The sequence below is a fragment of the Cynocephalus volans genome, chromosome 6 (genome assembly GCF_027409185.1).
Source record: "Cynocephalus volans isolate mCynVol1 chromosome 6, mCynVol1.pri, whole genome shotgun sequence".
NCBI lineage: Eukaryota > Metazoa > Chordata > Mammalia > Dermoptera > Cynocephalidae > Cynocephalus > Cynocephalus volans.
This window is the reverse complement of record NC_084465.1, coordinates 15445626-15463700: the sequence shown is the minus strand read 5'-3', so window position 1 is coordinate 15463700 and position 18075 is coordinate 15445626. Positions and strand designations below refer to the sequence as shown.

Below are 18075 nucleotides of genomic sequence, written 5' to 3'. Positions count from 1 at the left end.
CACAAAAAAAGAGTAACCACGTCTTTGTGGAATTGCTTTGAAATATAGCAGGACATTGCAGGATGGGAATGTAATAGGCAGAGGAGAAAGTTTAATTCCGCTCAAGATGGAAGGCGAGGTGCTATAAATGAGCAGGTTGTGATCAGAGAAGTGGGCAGGGTGGCCAGTCAGAGCAGAGTTGGAGCCAGGATGTCCAGCGCACTGAGAGGCAAGGGTGCACTCTGTGAGAGGGGCATTTCATGTTTATGGTGTGGTGTTGGTAACTGGTACTCATCTTCTCGTACTTACACATTTATTTTCACATATAATACATATTTTTTACAAAATGTTTAAGATCAACGTTGTATAGGAAATAGCAGAGTTGTAAAGTCAAAGAGCAGGAGGGGAATGTTTCTTCAACTCAGAGATGTCATTAATCCTTTTGATATTAAAAGCAGTGTTGTCTCCCTTTTGCTGTCTACATATCACAAGGAACAAGGGCTCAGAACTAAATGTTGGAGAATCAGTCTAGTGTCACTGAATTTTATCTCCTTGGCTTCCCTGGCTCCAAAGAACTACACCATGTCCTTTTTGCTATCTTCTTCTTCCTCTACTGAGTGACATTAATGGGAAACACAGTCATCATCGTGATTGTCTCTGTTGATAAACGTCTGCGGTCCCCCATGTATTTCTTCCTTGGCCACCTTTCTGTCCTGGAGAGCCTGGTCACGACCATAACTGTCCCCATGATGCTCTGGGGATTGCTGCTCCCTGGGATGCAGACGATATCTTCGAGTGCGTGCGCTGCCCAGCTTTTCCTGTACCTCGCTGTGGGGACGACAGAATTTGCATTACTCGGAGTGATGGCTGTGGACCTTTAGGTGGCCATCTGTAACCCTTTAAGATACGACATCATTATGAACAACCGCACCTGCAACTTGATAGTAATCGTGTCATGGGTGTTTGGGTTCCTTTTTCAAATTTGGCCAGTTTATGCCACATTTCAGCTCACTTACTGCAAATCAAATGTTACAGACAATTTTTCTCTGTGACCGAGGGCAATGGCTCAAACTATCCTGCAATGATACTCTTTTCATAGCGTTTATCCTCTTCTTAATGGCTGTTTTTGTTCTCTTTGGTTCTTTGATCCCTACATTGTCTCCTACACCTGCATCAGCTCCACCATCCTCAGGATCCCCGCGGCCTCTGGCCGGAGGAAAGCCTTCTCCACCTGTGCCTCCCGCTGCACCTGTGCCTCCCGCTGCACCTGTGCCTCCCGCTGCACCTGTGCCTCCCGCTGCACCTGTGCCTCCCGCTGCACCTGTGCCTCCCGCTGCACCTGTGCCTCCCGCTGCACCTGTGCCTCCCGCTGCACCTGTGCCTCCCGCTGCACCTGTGTCGTGATCGGCTACGGCAGCTGCTTGTTCCTCTACGTGAGACCCAAGCAAACGCAGGCAGCCGAGTACAACAGGGCAGTGTCCCTGATGGTTTCTGTAGTGACCCCTTTTCTGAACCCTTTCATCTTCACCCTCCGGAATGACAAAGTTATAGAGGCCCTTCGGGATGGAGTGAAACGCTGCTGTCAGTTATTCAGAAACTAGCCTATTCTATGACTGGAATAATCCAGAAAGGACTTGCTCATCTTTGAGCTGCCTCATAATCATTATCATCATTAAATAATCTGTGTTCAACAAAAAGACTTTGAGTTATGGCCACGGTTTTTAACATGGTTGTTACTCAAAATTTACTTTATCGTTTTTAAGATATATAGACCCTTCTCAAGTTATGGTACATTTCACAATAAAACCTTGAAAGTTAAATATAAAAATAATACGTGTGATATTTAGATTTCTGTACAGAAAAAGCAAGGAAAATTATTCTCTGACTGCAGAGTGGAATAACTACTTGATCTTAGGTTCCTGAATCATCTTCCTGTAAATTGTCCTGTGCTTTCAGTCATCTAGCTGTGTCATCTTCCTGTGGCTTCTCTGGCTCGAGCACATTCTCTTGATTTTCTACCCCAAATTTTCATTCCCTTAGTACTTCTCTGTATATTTTCTTGGCTGACATAGTTTATAGAATAAACTCATTCTATAATTCTGGACGCCTTTACAATCCCAGGAGTGATTGTTTTTTGGTGTAGACACATCTGTAATTTGTGGACTTTCTCAGGGTGTAGGAGGAGCTAGGAAAGGAGGTGTTCTCTTACCTGATAACAGCCATATCATGCTGCCTGCCACGAAGGAGATGGCAGCTGAGGTGGCAAGGGACAGCTGGCCTTGCTGTGTCCTTCCCTGGGCTGAGGGAGGGGTACAGACAGGGCAGAGGAAGAGGCAGCCTCTGATCCCTCTCCCTGCACTTCTCACATTCTCCAACCCCTTCAAGGTCCATGATACCTCCCCGGCTGCCTTTCTGCTTCCTCTGTTCATCCTCTCCAGCCCACTCTCTTTCCTGAGTCCTCTTTGTGTTTCTCTTTCAGTGACTCCAGTTCTGCAATTCATTGCTAGGTCCCCATGTTCCTCTACCTTCTCAGAAATCCCAAGTTTACCAGGCTGTCATCCAGATTACCATAGTACTGCACGAACGCCTCCTTTCCAGCATCGGCCAACTCACCCTTCCCTCCCAATCAGCCCCACCCCAATCTAGTCAATGTTTCCGTTTCTTATGTCATGGGCACAACTTTATCCATTACAGCATTTTTGTACTAACAAAAATATTGGTAATCAAATGGAATATCAATAGGTGACTGGTTAAATAAGTTGTATTTCATCCATACAATAAAATACTACACAGCTGTAAAAAGAGTGAATTTCTTTCTGCAATGATTAGAAGTAACCTCCAAGCTATATTGTTAAGTGAGAAAAACAAAATGCATTGAATTTAATATTAAACCTTTTGCATAAGAAAGGAGTAGAAATATGTGAATATTCATTTTACTTCTGTTTACTTGTGGAAGGTATCATAAGTCTTACAAGTGATTACCTGTGCAATTGTGGCAATGGGAATGGGCAGGTAGGGTGGGGCAGGTAGCAGGACTTTTCACTATATGCCTTTTAATATTATTTTTATTTTTGCAGCCATGTTTGTGTATCATCTATGCAAAATTAAAATAATCTAATTTCCTTTATGTGTCATAGTGAATGTATTAATTCAACTTCTCACCCTTTAATGATCCAGGAATACCTGCTTATTTATACATATATATTTCCCAAACTGGGTAGATATTTAGTAAGTGGAGACTTGTGTTAAATCAAAATATTTCTAGAGCTTAGCATAGAAGCTTGGAGCTTAAGAAAAACATTAGGAGATAGAGACATGTGTAAGTATGACTGTACACTTTCCTTAACTTAAGGCTTAGGTTGATATGTCTAACAGGAAAAAAATATCACTCTGAGCAGAAAAGAAGAGGCTGCCTCATTCTAAGGCAGTTTGCTCTGACACAGTACGTACCTTACCTGTGTACTAGGTACCAAAAGTCAGAGAGAACTATCCATCTGGAACTCCATACTCCAAAGCAGCATACTCTGGGAGCTATAAATTGCAGAGGCTCAATGTCTAAACTCTCCTATATCCAACTCTCAGGGTAATAACTTCCTATATACTAAATATTTCTCCCTGCTTCATGAAATTAGTTACAGAAATACTTGGGTTTTTTTATGTATAATACAAACAATAACAATGGTATTAACAACCATTATTTCATGTTATGCCTGTCAAGTGCACCTCTCACATCTGGCCCTAGAGCTTCCCTGTTGATTTCACCAAAGGACCCTCTTGGCATCCAAGCCTGTGCATGGACAATGCAGAAATTCTGGGGAGTTACTCTCTTGTTGGATAAACTTTGACCAATAAAGGTGGAAGCTGAGAGATAATTCTTTCCCTTTTACCCTCAGAAAGACAGTCCTGAGACACAGTTCATAGGTCCTCTAATGTGCGTAGTCCCAAAGATCAAGCAGTTAGATGCACTTGGTGGCAGCAAGCTTGATAATGACCTTTTTATCGCTTTTACAGGCTTCTGGGCCTCTCACCCTTTGTCACTCATCCTGCTCTCATGGAAAGTATTCCCTAATGGAGTAATAGCTCATAAGTCCTTGGCCTCCTGGGGAACCCAAGCTAAGAAAGACTGCTTAAATCTGGCACTTACTTTTTACTACTAAACAAAGAAGAACTTATTTAAATCACAAAACAACTCTACAGGGTAATTATTATTATTATTCAAGAAACTGTGGCTCAGAGATGGTAATTGGCTCTGTATGGCCAAGATCACGTTGTTACCATGTAGGGGCCTGAGTCTACACCTAGGCAATCTGGCTCCAGAGTTCATTCTCTTAACCACTATTTTAAATAAGCTGTACTGTGAAATTATGCAATGCTAGTTGTATATTTTTATCTGAACTACTTGTTACTCATTTTTATCAAATAGTATAGGCTAGATTATGTCATTGTAAAAAACAATAAAATCTTTGTGGCTCAAAACTACAAATATTTATATTTGCTCCCATTATTTATCTTCTGTGAGTCAGTTGCCCCTCTACTCCTGTGTTCTTTATTATAGTCCAGGCTAATGGGGCAGCCCCTAACTGGAGGTTGGTCTTGAGATAGTGGGGAAAGAGAATGATGAATCATGGTCAGATTTCACTGGCCAAAGCAAGTGACATAGACACCTACTTATAATTAATTTAAGGAGGGGAAAAGTTGGACAGAACATTGATTTCAATCCTAAGTTTTAAAAACTTGGCACTTGGAAAAACTGGATGTCCACAAGCAAAAGACTGTATTTGGACCCTTGCCTTACACCATATACAAAAATTACCTCGAAATGAATCAAAGGCCTAAATGTAAGACCTAAAACAATAAAAACTCTTAGAAGAAAACATAGGGCAAAAGTTCACAAAATTGGATTTGGCAATGATTTGTGGATATGACACCAAAAGCACAGGCAACAACGACAACAAAATAGATAAATTGGATTTCATCAAAATTAAAATATTTTGTGCATCAGGACACTATCACAAGTGAAAAGGCAACCCATGGCATGGAGGGAATATTTGCAAATTTTATATCTGATAAGAGACTTGTATCCAGAATATATAGAGAATATTTATAAGTCAATATTAAAGAGACAACCCAATTTAAAAATGGTCAAAGCATCTGAATAAGTATTTATCCAAGGAAGATATAAAAATGAGCAATAAGCACAAGAAAAGTTGCTCGATATCATTAATCAGTGAAATGCAAATCAGAGCCACAGGGGGCTACCACAATAAGATAACCAGTAGGATAACTAGAATCAAAAGTTAGGTAATAACAAATGTTGGCAAAGATATGGGAAAAAAATGAAATCCTATACAACACTGATGGGAAGGTATAATGGTGCAGCCGTTTTGGAAAAGTTGGCAGTTCCTAAAACAGGTTGTCATAGACTTGCCATATGACCCAGCAATTCCATTCCTAGGTATATACCCATGAGAAGTAAATAGACACAACTACACAAAAACTTGTTCATGAATGTTTATAGTGGCGTTATTCATAATAGCCAAAAGATGGAAACCACCTAAGTGCCCAGCAGCCGATGAAACAATGGAATATTATTCAGCCGTAAAAAAGTAATACTGATACATGTCACAACATGGATAAACCTTGAAACCATGACGCTAAGTGAAAGAAGCCAGTCACAAAAAAGCGACATATGTTACGATTCTATTCATGTGAAAGTCCAGAACAGGGAAATCTATAGAGATAGAAAGTAAACTAGTGGCTGCTAAGGGCTGAGGAGAATGCAGGGATAGGGTGTGCTGTGGATTGATTGAACTGTGTTCCTACAGTAGTAGACTGCAACTGTTGAGGGTGGGAAATCCTATTATGGTAACTGAAAGGTGGGGCCTTGAAGAGGTGATTAGATTGTAGGTCCATGCTGTAGTGAATGGATTAATAATGGTGGTCAGGAGTGTGGTTCTAGGGCTTTAAAAGAAGAGCACGTGAGCGGTTAGTCTCTCTCCGCTGCACCATTTCATGATGTGATACCCAGGCACCACTGAGTTACCACCAAAGAAAGCCTTCACCAGATGTGTTCTCTGGACTTTGGACTTCCAGCCTCTGAAACTGTAAGCAATAAATTTTATTTTCTTATTCATTTCCCAGTTCCAAGGATTTTTGTTATAAGCAACAGAAATGGACTAATACAGGGTGGTGATCACTAAAGAATACAGGCTTTTTTCTTGAAGTGGTGGTTGCAAATATCTCTGACTATTCCCCAAACCATTGAATTGTACATTTTAAATGGGTAAATTTTACTGTATGTGAATTATATCTCAATAAAGCTATTACAAATAGATAGTATGTTAGATGGTGGGAAAGTGTCGTAAAGAAAAGTGAAATAGGAATGAAAGGGAATATCTGTTGGGGGAATGTTGAAATTTTAAGTGGGTTGTCAGGGAAAGCTTGGGAGAGGTAAGGTAGTGAGACATTTGGACATTTATTAAAGGACCTTTCAGGCATAGTGAAGAATATGTTGAGAGATCCTAGGGAAGGCGTAGTAGGCAAAGGTGCTGGAATAGAGTGAGCAAAGGAGAATGTGAGAGAAAATGAAATCAGAGGGGAAATTGGAATGTAGATCATATAGAGCATTGTAAGCCTTGTAAAGAGTTTTGCTTTTTCTAGGATTGAGTTGGAAAATCATTGCAGGGTGCTGCAAAAGAGTGAAAGAATCTGTCTAATGTTTTACAATATTATTCTGTTGGGTGGACGATAGACTAAAGGATAGTAAGGAGAGGAGGAGACCAGTTAGGAGATTTTATCAGTTAGCTTTTGCTATATATGAGGCAACCACAAAACTCCAGTGGCATATGCAAATAAGCTTTTATTTTCATGCAATAGGGTTTCAGCAGATTTAGGTAGGCTCAGCTGGTGGTTCTGCTGATCTCAGGTGGGTTTGTCCATGAGTCTAAGAGTTAGATGGGGTTGGCTGACCTAGGCTGGGCCCATGTTTGGAGCCATGGGAAGCATGGCTTTGACCTCCATGTGGCTTGGCCACAGAATTTTTGAGGTACCCTTCTCTGACTTTGGAATAAATACGTAAACAAGTTCTGAGAAACTCAATGGCTTGCCTACATACAGCTTCAAGCAAACTGAAAAGCTACTTCTTGGATGAAGATCTCAATTCAAATCCTCCACAAAGTGCTTTTCCTAATGCTTATGCCACTGAGATACATAAAGGGGATTTTATTTAATAGGTACAAGAATTTCATGAGATGAGTGTTACCTACTACCCCATTTTGTAGGTAAGAAAACTAAGAAACAGAAAGAGTAAGAAATCTGTACAGATTTACATAGCATATTAGAATCAAAGTCAAAAAACTCAAACCCAATGGGTTCCTAAATTTTCATTGCTTTTAAAAAAAATACCATTGCTGCCTCATAAAAACCACATTTATCTTCCCTTCTAAGCATTCATCAACCCTCCCTAGTAATGAGCTTCAACCAAAGTCCACATATTCCCTACTTACTCTCCGCTCCCAGCCCAGCCCACTGGGCTTGTTTTAGAACTGGCACAAAAGTGCCTTCTCATCTTGGATGGAATTTTAGAGGTCTCCTAGTAATTTCTAGATGTCCATATTTCCTAACTATAAAACTCTGCAATTATTCTGTCATGAAGTAGGCAGTGTGGCAGCTACAGTTCTCTATCCTCAAAGCAGAAGGACTGCAGTTTCATTTCTGTTTTCTGAGTTCTGGGGCTTACCTGTGGTTAGAGTTCTGATGATTCTTTTCTCCTTCATAGACTCAGCCCCTCTCCCTGCCCAACTGTAGCATTTGTTCTTTACTAAAACCACCCGAGGACGTTCTCCGTGGGGTCCTAATGTACTTCCAGTACCCACCCCACCCCCAACACGGAGTATTTCTGGTAACCCCCTTTGAGCAAATTCTAACTCCTAATGTGATATCTCATTTTTGAAAATTGTAAGTGGTCATGCTAATGAACCAAAAGTTATAAAACCTAGAAACTTATGAACAGAACTTAATGTCATAATAAATAGTAAAACTTACACCAACTTAGTCTGACATACATATGATGATGGTATACACAATCATTGTTGTGGGTTCATTGTTATTAGACACAAATGGTAAGCAGTTAACTTAGTTTTACATGGTCTTCCATTATGGTTTAATTCTTGTTACTCAAAACACACCAGGCATCTCTTTTGTTTTTTTCATGCACTGAGGAAGATAAGTAGCTGACGTCTTGTGAGTGTACAGAACAGCCAGATATCCCAAGACTTTCTACCTTTTTCTTGCCTTCCTTCTCTGCTTTTCCCTTTCTATTGTATACTTACTCCTGGCCTCCACCCAAAGTTTCCTTGAGCAGCCTCCTCTTTTTATACTCCTTGGTTAGCTGGACCAGTCCTGGTTATGTGTGTGCAAGGATTCTCTGGGCCAGTAGGCTATACCTGGTAGCAAGGTCTCTCTAGAACTGAAGGGAGAAATATGTTGTAACTACTGAGGCCTAAGAGACAATCCCTAATTCTTAAAATATATTAATTTGACAAACATGTTCAGGTAATCAAAACCTGCACAGTGAAGAGAATCTGCTTACCCAAATTTTGGTTGCAAAGGAGTTATATGTATGACAAAGGAGATTCAGAAAGACAGGAAACATTTTTTAGCTTTAGCAGCTCTTCAGGGGTATGTGGTTTGATTCATCCCCTTGGCTGTCTGTTTTTTATAAGGAGTCTCTGAGAAGATTCCTTCTTTGCCCAGACCCCCTTCCATTCCCATAAACAACATTCTTTCTGCTCCAAGAAAAGCTCTAGGAGCCCTCCTCAGGGCCTGGCCTCAGTTCAGAGACTGAAGGGCCTCTGCTTTCCAACTTTGGGGAAGGGGAAAGGCGGTTGTAGTTGACGTATGAATGGGGGTCTGTTGGACACAGAGGTGCGGCCACAGAAGCTGAGCATATCCTTCAGCCCATGCTACTCTCTAAATAATGTTCATACCTTCTCAGTCTGCAGTTTCTTTCTGGTGGTATGATCATGGGCTCTGAGGATAAAACATACTCTGTCGATAGAGTAAACTCTGTCGATCGGCCAGGAATACTCAGTTCTATAGAAACAGAACTCATCTCTATACCAACTGACAGTCCATGAAGTTGACCCAGTCTCCTGGAGATGGCCAGCATCTAGTCCTCCAGAGCAGAATCTGAAAGCTCATTTTCCCAAACGGGCAAAGACTTATACTGGTCGACAGAGAGATAAAAGAATCATTGATGGGACAACTTGTGTGGATCTGAAAAGTCTCTGGTGTGGCCCACAGGAAATGTGGCTCAAAATGGGGAGTGTGCCCCAGGTGTGTGTGTAAGTATATGTGTGGAGCGGGCAGTGCGTTAGCCCTGATGATTCATCAAGGAGCACTGCCAGTAACCTGTGGAAGTCTGACACAGTAACTTGATGTTCTGTATTTCCAGAACCAGTCCCAATTGCAAGTATTCTCTTTTTCTGTCTCCATAGGTATATTTGTTCTTGTCCAGAGAATTGTGATCACTTGGCTGCCTTCTCGCAGATCCTGCGGTAGGTGACGTCACACAATGCAGCATCAAATGTCATTGTGAGTCCTATGGTCACACAGTCAAAATTCTGATTGTGATTGGTAATGCTAGATGAGAAAAGAAAGCGTAGTTAGGTCCATGCTTTCAGCCCTGTCTTCTCCTAGTACCACAATGAGAGTTTCAGAGGAGCTGTCCATGGGGGACAGCAGGCTGACCAGATGCCCACACACTCCACTAAAGCAAGCCCCCTTCCCAACTCAGACTCCTCTTCTAAATCCACCTTCCCCAAACTCAGCCCTAAACAGAGCTTTTCCTGTCAACTCTCCTGTGAGCTTTTATGGATTCACAGAGTCTTGGACCCACTCACTCTTGCATTTGGTCAGAACCATCTCACGGGCTGTCCCTTTTTCTTACAGATATAAAGTTTGAGTATATATGTCTGCTCACAGAAGCAGGACCTAAAGAAGAAGGAAAGAGTTCCCATTCTTTCCTAGACCCCAGTTTGCTTTAGGAAAAACTTGGTGGAAATATTTGTTGGTCTTCTCCTACCTCTTTTTCTGCTATTCAGTCCCGTTCAGAATGCGGAGAGTCTGGTTTCACAGAAAGGTCATGAGTTTTGGACCGAAGGGGACGTGAGACCAAATTGTGACTCCACCACTTTCTAGTTGTGTGACATTCATTATGTTTCCAAGCCTTTCTTGTCCTCAATTCAACTGTCTGTTGAGTGGGGAGTAATAAAAGCTTTTTCTGCAGCATCTTGGCAAATACTGCAGAAAATAGCATGTGTGAAGTGCTTAGCGTAGTGCCTGGCATTTAGTAGACACTGAATGAATGTTAATTTCCTCCCCTCTTTGGGGAAGCCCAGTTACACGCTGTGGAACTAACTTGCACTCTGACAACAGTTTCCTATGAACACCGGGAATATTACATTCTCCACCAACACTTATCTCCATGGAATTTTTCATAGGAGATAGCTCTTGGGAGTTAAAAGTTTATAGTTTTAAGGCATAGACAAATTGCTTATAATAACCTTTCTTTAGATAAAAAAGCTATAAGTGGGGAAACTTGTAGGCACTTAGTAATAAAATGTGGTATGTGGATTAAAAGCAATTTGTGACTTCACATATCAAATGAACGCGATATATGTGGATTTGCTTGGATATTGATTTGAACCAAAGAATTCATTATATGAATACTCTTCTCTCTACTTTCGAATGTTTAAAATTTTCCATAATAAAAAGTTTCTAAAATAAGTGTCTCTAGGAATGGATGGGTTGGAAGAAAGGTGGAGGAGAACGAAGAGTTGAGTCTCAGCCTTTGAGCTATCCCAGGATGAACCTGCTGAATTTCAGATGTGGTCTCTTGACACAAACCAAGATCCTCAGAAAAGTGTGGAATGTTCACGTACTTGCCTATGAAGACAGAGTTGTCGATCCAACGCCAACTTTTCTCTGCATGTTGGTATGTTAATCCAATAAAATACTTCTCAGCACCAGTTATGCTCTGGAGATACTTCTAGAAATTAAAAACAAAAATAAACAGTTGAACAGCCAGTCCTTTGCTGCTTTCTTCCTTGAGCCAATGGGCCCGTGATTATATCTGATTCTGGAAGAAGGAAGACTGGTGGGGAACTCTGAACTGGTTGTCGCTGGCACTCGCCACTAGCCCTAGAGAGGGAGTTCTCAGGCTTCACAGGGCATCAGATCATCTGAGGTCTTGTGAAAACACCGATCGCTGGGCTTCTGGTCCAGTCAGTGCAGTGCATAGAAATAGGAATTTACATGCCCAACAAATGCCCAGGGCTGACTGATGTTGCTTTCCAGGGATCACTGAGGGAATGAAGGGGAAAGGGTACTGTACTATCCCAAACAGGGTAATTTCTTTTCTTATTTGTCATGCTTCTCCACATAGAGTTGTTTTCATTGCAGCAATTTTGTATCTTATTTATTTGTTTATTTTTTCGGCAGCTGGCCAGTTTGGGGATCCGAACCCTTGACCTTGGTGTTATCAGCACCATGCTCTCCCAGGTGAGCCAGCAGCCAGCCCCCAGAAATTTTATATTTTAAATGAGGTTGAATCAAGTGGTCTCATAAAATGCGTTTCTATTCCTTGAGTACTTAGCAAAGGAAAACAGGGAGACTTAAAAGTGTGTTTGCTAAATAATCCAAGGGGAAAAAATTCAAGTGTTTATCAAATATTTGCTATATTGACCGTAGTCCAAGATGCCTTAGTTTCTGTATTAAACTGATGAATTGCAAATCACCTAAGCCAGAAGTCTGGGAGCTCCTGTACTCTTCACAGACCTCCTATAACCATGGGGTTTACGAGTCTTATTCTCTTCTTGCCCACAGCCCCTGCCTTAATTTTTCCTTTCTTGATGTTCTCCTTCCCTGAAATATCTCAGCTCATTAATTTTGTTTATTAATTATTGAATTACTCATTTAGCAAACATTTTTTTGAGTGTCTATTACATGCCACGCATGTACTAGGCTAGGGATAAGAAAATACATTTGTTTCTCCTGAAAAATATTATCTAAAACAAGGGTTGGAAAACTACAGCCAGCAGGCCAAATCCAGACTGCAGCCTGTTTTTGCACATACAGTTTCATTGGGATGCACCTATGACTGTTTGTTTGCATGTAGTCTATGTCTGGTTTCAAGCTACAACAGCAGAGTTGAGTAGTTGCGACACAAACCTTATGTCCTGAAAAACTTAAAAAATATATTTTCTGGCCCTTTAAGAAAATGATTGCTGATCCATGGTCCAAACAAGTATTCTTAAGCCATAATGCTCCTGCTGGAAGCCATGGATGGTTTCCAAGGGAATCTATGAAGCTGTTGGCATTTTATTCAAATATTGTGCTCATATAATGTTTCTGGGAAGAGGTGCATAAATTTCATCACCATTTAAAAAAAACTCAGCATTGCCATTGTATTGAAGAACCACAGGTTTAATAGAAAAAGACCAATGAGTTAACTAGTGTAGTGAAGTATCACAGGCATACTTTTAGGAAATATGTATTAGACCTGGCACAGGCAGAAAGGGGAAAGGGATCGATTCTACATGGATTAGAGGTTTTTCTAGAAAGACTGTGGATGAAGTGCTACTTGAGATGAAGTTTTGGAGACAGCTAACTGTAGATCAGGTAGAGGAAGGTGAATTTCCCGGGAGAGGGAGCATGGGATTGCAGGCAGGCTGGAAAGCAGCTGGGAACATCTGAAGAACCACAAGATGTTCAATACGGTTGGTGCAGAGGTGGGTTGAGAGACACGGCTGGAGAGAAGGCAGGGACTGGACTACACAGGCCTTGTATGTCTTGCTAGGAAAACTGAACTTGTTAAGTTCATGTTAGTCTGAAGCATGGTACAGATGGTCGAGAGCCTTAGAGATATTATGTCAGTACAGAGGAAGATATGAGGAAGAGGGCAAAACTGAAGGTAGAGATGAGTTAGGAGAATTCAGAAGAACTGCAGGTGAGAACTAAACTATTTGCGGTGGGGATAGGGAGGAAAGGATTTGGCTAGCAACTAATGTGGGAGGAAGAGAGAAGGTGAAGTCCCTGCAAACTCCCAGCGTTCAGTCTTGGGTGACATGACTACTCACGAGTATTTGGAATATGAAAGAGGAAGCAGTTGGGGTAAAAGATAACCTCAATTTTGAACATGGTGAGTTCGTGGTACTTTTGAAGCATCACAGTGAAATCTGGACTAGTGTCTTGTTTGGAGGACAAGGCTGAGCTGAAGATATAGAATTGAGAGTCATCAACAAACCATTGGTGTGATGAGCTTTTTCTGAGGTTAGCAAGTTGTATAATTTGTGGAGAATCCCAAGGGTGGAGCTCAGGACACACCAAAACTTAAAGGTGAAGGAAAATGGTCATCAACTTCCTGTCCCATCTCCCTTTTCCCTACTCCCCTTCTTTCCTATTTTCTTCCCCTGTCTTGCTCCTGGTTTTCTACCTTAAGGTATTTTCTCCTAGTGGACCTATGGCATCCTGATTCAAGCCCTTTGCTGGTCATCTATTAATAAGATTCAGAGAAGACACTCTTACAAATTCTCACACAGGAGGACTTTTTAAGGAGGCATGAAGGAAGAGAGGGGAGAGAGACAAGGATTGTGTATATAGCACAGTGCCTAGCACTCAGCAAATGCTTAAGATTTGAAGGAGAAGCAACTATAAGCTAAAATAAATTATGGTCTAAAATTGATTAGAGTACAGGTTTTGGAGTCAGAGAGATCTGAATTCAATCCCATGTTCTGTCATTTAGGTGTATGACTGTGGTCAAATTACTTTTCTGTGCCCTAGTTCCCTCAGTTATAAAATATGGATAATAATGCATCCTCAGGGTTGTTACAAAGTAAAAGGAGATAATAAATAAAGCTTTCTTCATAGTGTTATCTATTTTTATTATCATTATTACAAACTTCAAACCCAATTCTATGACCTGATTCTTTGTTTCTCAAATTACTAATTTTTAAAAATTTGCATTTTACTTATTTACTATGCAGACTGGGATGATATATTAATAGCCCACATCTATGATGTACGCTGTAGTTTTTAAACAGCTTTTATACACGTCAACTCATTTGGTCATTCCCTGCACTTTAAATGTCTTGGCCTGTCCTTGCGATACCAGTCCGTGTAGTTCAGATGAACCTGCAGAACATGCCCTGCTGCTACTGAGAAAAGTCTCCCAACCCCAGGTTCAGAGCAAGGAGCTCGAACTTCCCAGCCAGCCATCTCTCCATTCCTTACTTCCACTCCACCCCCGCTGCACCAAAGTACCCCAGCATCTCCAGCCACTGAGGCTGGCGTAGGGTGGGCTGCTTTACTGCAGCATCCCAATGCTCTCACCAGTTTCTGTGGTGTGTTGACAATTGCCAGAGTGGATCCTTCCTTTTTGCAAGAGTCCCTGCCTTCATTCCAAGATAATTCAGAGGTGGACAAGAAAAAACATCTTCCTTGATGAAAATCCCAGCCACTGGGGCAGACTGAAGAGATCCAAAAAAAGGGAGTATGAGGTTAGTAATCTGAGGTGTGAACCCTGGAATTGAGTCGTAAAATAGTGGGACGTGGGTTTCTTTATAACGATTATATTCATACAATTGATCCTCAATTCAGTATGAAATTCCACCCAGTCCAGTCTGTTTCCCTGTCAATAACATAAAGGGAATAAACTAGAAGGTGTTTAGGGCCCATTTAAGGGAACAAAGTTCCATAAGAAGAGAGGCAGTGGGGAAAATCTCTAAGAATTCAACCCCTGAGAGCCTAGGGGTGGAGAGGAGGTTGGATCCATGCACTTCACCTGTTCCATAGCTCCTCGTGGGAATTATGTTGTTGGGATTTAAGGAACTGCTCCCAAAAATCTGCGAGACTGAAATGAAAAGAAAACCTGAAAGTTACTGCACAATGAATAAAACACACAAACAACAGAATATGGACTGTGACTATTGTCTTTGGAAGGTGGAATGACAAGGGGATCTTGGATCCTCTGAGCTAGAATTTTTACATATTTTCTTTCTTTGAACCTTCCATCTAACTACTACCATTATTTCTCATGCTTGACATCTGAAGTCCTATTTCATGACTTTTTTTTTTTTGGTGTGGCCATAGGTGTGAAATGCTGAGAGAAAGGGCTAGAAAAAGGAAAAGTAATGGAGGAATTTAGTATCAGAGGGAAACACTCTCAGTCTTCTCTTCTATAGACCTTTGACAGTGTCATCCCTAAAGAGCTGTTCGGAGCGCTTCCACTGCAGGCCCCACACAGCAGCTTTGCTCTTCTCCCTAATTCTGGTGTCCTAAAGCCTGTGTGAAGGCTCGTAGTCCTGGGCAGCTCGTGGACTCATTTCTCATCATCTTTATCAGCTGTAAGGATTGTGGCTAATTTGAACAAGTTTCAGGACCAAGGGGTATTGGCACAAAAGGAAGCAGGTGATTATTCCAGAGGTTTTCTATAAGCAGAGAAGGGTTCATTTATTTCTATAAGTACAAATAAGGGAATTCATAGCTTCCAAGGGGCCTCATTTTTCCTGAGAACATTGGCTGTAGAGGCCCCAGAGGCTGGTTGGACCTCTCCACAGTGGCTTCAGTTATTTTTCCATTGTGGTTGAAGACTACCTTAGTTCACCCAGACACTAAATCAGTTACTTAAAATTATATTAATTAAACAGACAAGTTAGCATTCACTTTTTATTTCAGTCCCCAGTTCACGGACTCTTTCTAATACATAATAGCCTGGTTTTCATCAGAAACTACTTTGGGATTATAGCTGAAAGAACCCAATACATGGGTCTTCAAGAAGTTTATGGAAAGATTCATATTATCTCTTAATTCCATTTTCCATGAACTTTTTGTAGGACCCTCAAATATTTCATGAATATTTTCTCCATATAGGTCATTGTACTGGGTGCCTCAGTTGATACAAAGATGAATGAGAAATATTTTTTTCTCCTAATTATGTCAAAAGTAACAGGTGTCTGAAGAGCAAGTGAGAGGGAGGTCTCAGGAAAAGCTTCAAGAGGAGGTGGAATTAATAGGGAGGGGACAGTTGTGCCTCACTCATCTCTTTATCCCCCATAGCTTCTGGCCTTGTGCCTTGTGCTTTACAGATAATTGTTACCTTATAGATGATGGCTGATTCATAACTCCTTTTTATTTTTCTCCTGTGGTTGGTCTAGCATAACACTTGGCACACAAAAGCGTGCTTAATATGATCTTTTTTTTTTGTTTTGATTTGTGGTGCATGGGTTACTATACAATTCCTCATTGGTGCAGATCACTTCAGAGTCTATAAAGCACTGTCACATCACATTACAATGATTACACACAAATCATCCTCACACCCACCAGGAAAACTGAGGATCAGACATTTCACACAGTCTGCTCATGGTTTTCCCATCTATAAAAGGAAAGGGATTAATTAGATCTGTGTGGACCATCTGTAAAAGAGAATTTCTTGAGAAAGGAGGCCTTGAAGAAGGTCTCAAAGAATTCAGAACAAAGAATGAAATACTACTATTCGCAGCAACATGGATGGACTTAGAAAAAATTATGTTAAGTGAAATAAGTCAGGCGCAGAAAGAGAAATACCAGATGTTCTCACTTATTGGTGGGAGCTAAAAATAAATAAATAAATACACAAATGGGGGGATGGGGAAGACACAACAATCACAATTCCTTGAACTTAGACAAATGAACAGATATGATGTTGATGGGGGAGGGGGAGAGGATGGGGGGAGAGAGGAATTGGTAAAGGGACAAGAAAATCAACTACACTGTATATTGATAAAAATAAAATAAATTAAAAAAATAAAGAACAAAGAAACCGGATGGTGAAGAGGAGATTACCTTCCTGCACAGTACCTGTTTCGTAGCTCCCCGTAGGGGTGAAGCCATCATTATTTGTGCCAAAAATCTGTGGGACTGCAAAGAAAATCAGTTGTTGGCTCAGCCCCAAATGTGGCTGCACGGTAAATATAACAAAATCACCACAGGCACTGTGACTGTTCATGGGGAATACTCAGCTCTCCGGCTCAGGTCGGTGGAGATGTGTACGTGTTTTTTTCTGTGAATATGTTCACTTATTCCTACTCGTATTTGTTTCCTGCTCTCTTAAGCAACAGGAATTGCACCTTCAGATTGAGTCACGAGCAAGACATCTCTTACACAACTGCTGCCTCCTACTTACATTTCCTTCCTTGTTTATTTTTCCTACTGGCTTCTGGGGCTGGAGAAGATTCTACTTGATGAACTGCAGTAAAATCCTTTGATATGAGACTTCTTTTACTAAGCATTTGGATGAACTAATTTATATGTACATAGAGAGAAATTTTCTCCCTCAGTTAAATCCTGTTCCCTTATAATTCGGTTCTTACCACACCTTTATCATTGGGTTGAACTGGAGCTGTATTTTCAAATTTTAGCAACAATAACAAGCACTGCCAAATACTTCAGCTCAGATTAGCCAACTAATACTCTAGTAGCAAAAGCTTTGTGTGGGGTTTTGACTACCAGACAATGGTCAGTTCCACGTCTCCAAGGCAGAGCAAGAACCTGGTCCATTGTGTGTGTTAGGGAGCTAGAAAGACATTGTTAAGTTGTCCTCAGATGAAAAGACTTGGGCACGTACCCTTTACACTCAACGACATTCTGAAAGGAGAGTCAAAGAGCAAGACAGTATGCAGGTTGGGGCAAGAGGTAGCTCGGATACTCACAATACAGCAGAAAAAAGGTCATTCCAATAACTTTAAGCACCACTACGATCAGCCCAGAGATTATCATATGCCAGTTCATGATGACGAGATTCGGAGGCCTGTGGGGTTAGAATATAATGCCATCAGAATTTGGGGACAAGGCTGCTTTTTAACAGGACACATTCTGTCTTTTGCTCACAGCACTCATGGGAGTCTTGGAAGACAGGCATGCCAGTGACAGGTATAAGGAGAGGATCCAGTACATGCCCAGAACACAGAAAGGACCTTGTGCTGTTGAGAGCCTTTCAACTTGACATGCTGCCTCTCCCTCACCCATCCCTTAGCGCTGGGCCTCAGCTCTGTCCCC

General features: G+C 41.2%; 1 protein-coding gene and 1 pseudogene across 2 annotated transcripts; one reads left to right on the top strand and one right to left on the bottom strand.

The window, feature by feature from the left end:
* Nucleotides 1–491: 491 nt before the first annotated feature.
* Nucleotides 492–1580, top strand: LOC134381234 (olfactory receptor 9A4-like; annotated as a pseudogene).
* A 7926-nt stretch (nucleotides 1581–9506) lies between these two features.
* CLEC5A (C-type lectin domain containing 5A) lies at nucleotides 9507–17808 on the bottom strand. Of its 2 annotated transcripts, XM_063101282.1 has the most exons (6): nucleotides 17730–17808; nucleotides 16879–16938; nucleotides 14822–14890; nucleotides 14371–14507; nucleotides 10923–11029; nucleotides 9507–9621 (listed from the first exon to the last, which is right to left on the bottom strand). In XM_063101282.1, the coding sequence occupies exons 1-6, from the start codon at nucleotides 17806–17808 to the stop codon at nucleotides 9507–9509; spliced, it is 567 nt and encodes a 188-aa protein (XP_062957352.1). The 2 variants fall into 2 exon arrangements, with proteins under 2 accessions (XP_062957352.1, XP_062957353.1); XM_063101283.1 differs by lacking the exon at nucleotides 14822–14890.
* Between the last annotated feature and the right edge of the window lie 267 nt (nucleotides 17809–18075).

Coding starts and splice junctions, on each gene's coding strand:
- CLEC5A (XM_063101282.1), bottom strand. CDS start 17,808: ATGAACTGGCATATGATAATCTCTGGGCTGATCGTAGTGGTGCTTAAA. Junction 14,508..14,821: donor CACGAGGAGCTATGGAACAG/GTGAAGTGCATG, acceptor GGATCTCTTCAG/TCTGCCCCAGTGGCTGGGAT. Junction 11,030..14,370: donor TCAACACACCACAGAAACTG/GTGAGAGCATTG, acceptor TTTAATTTCTAG/AAGTATCTCCAGAGCATAAC.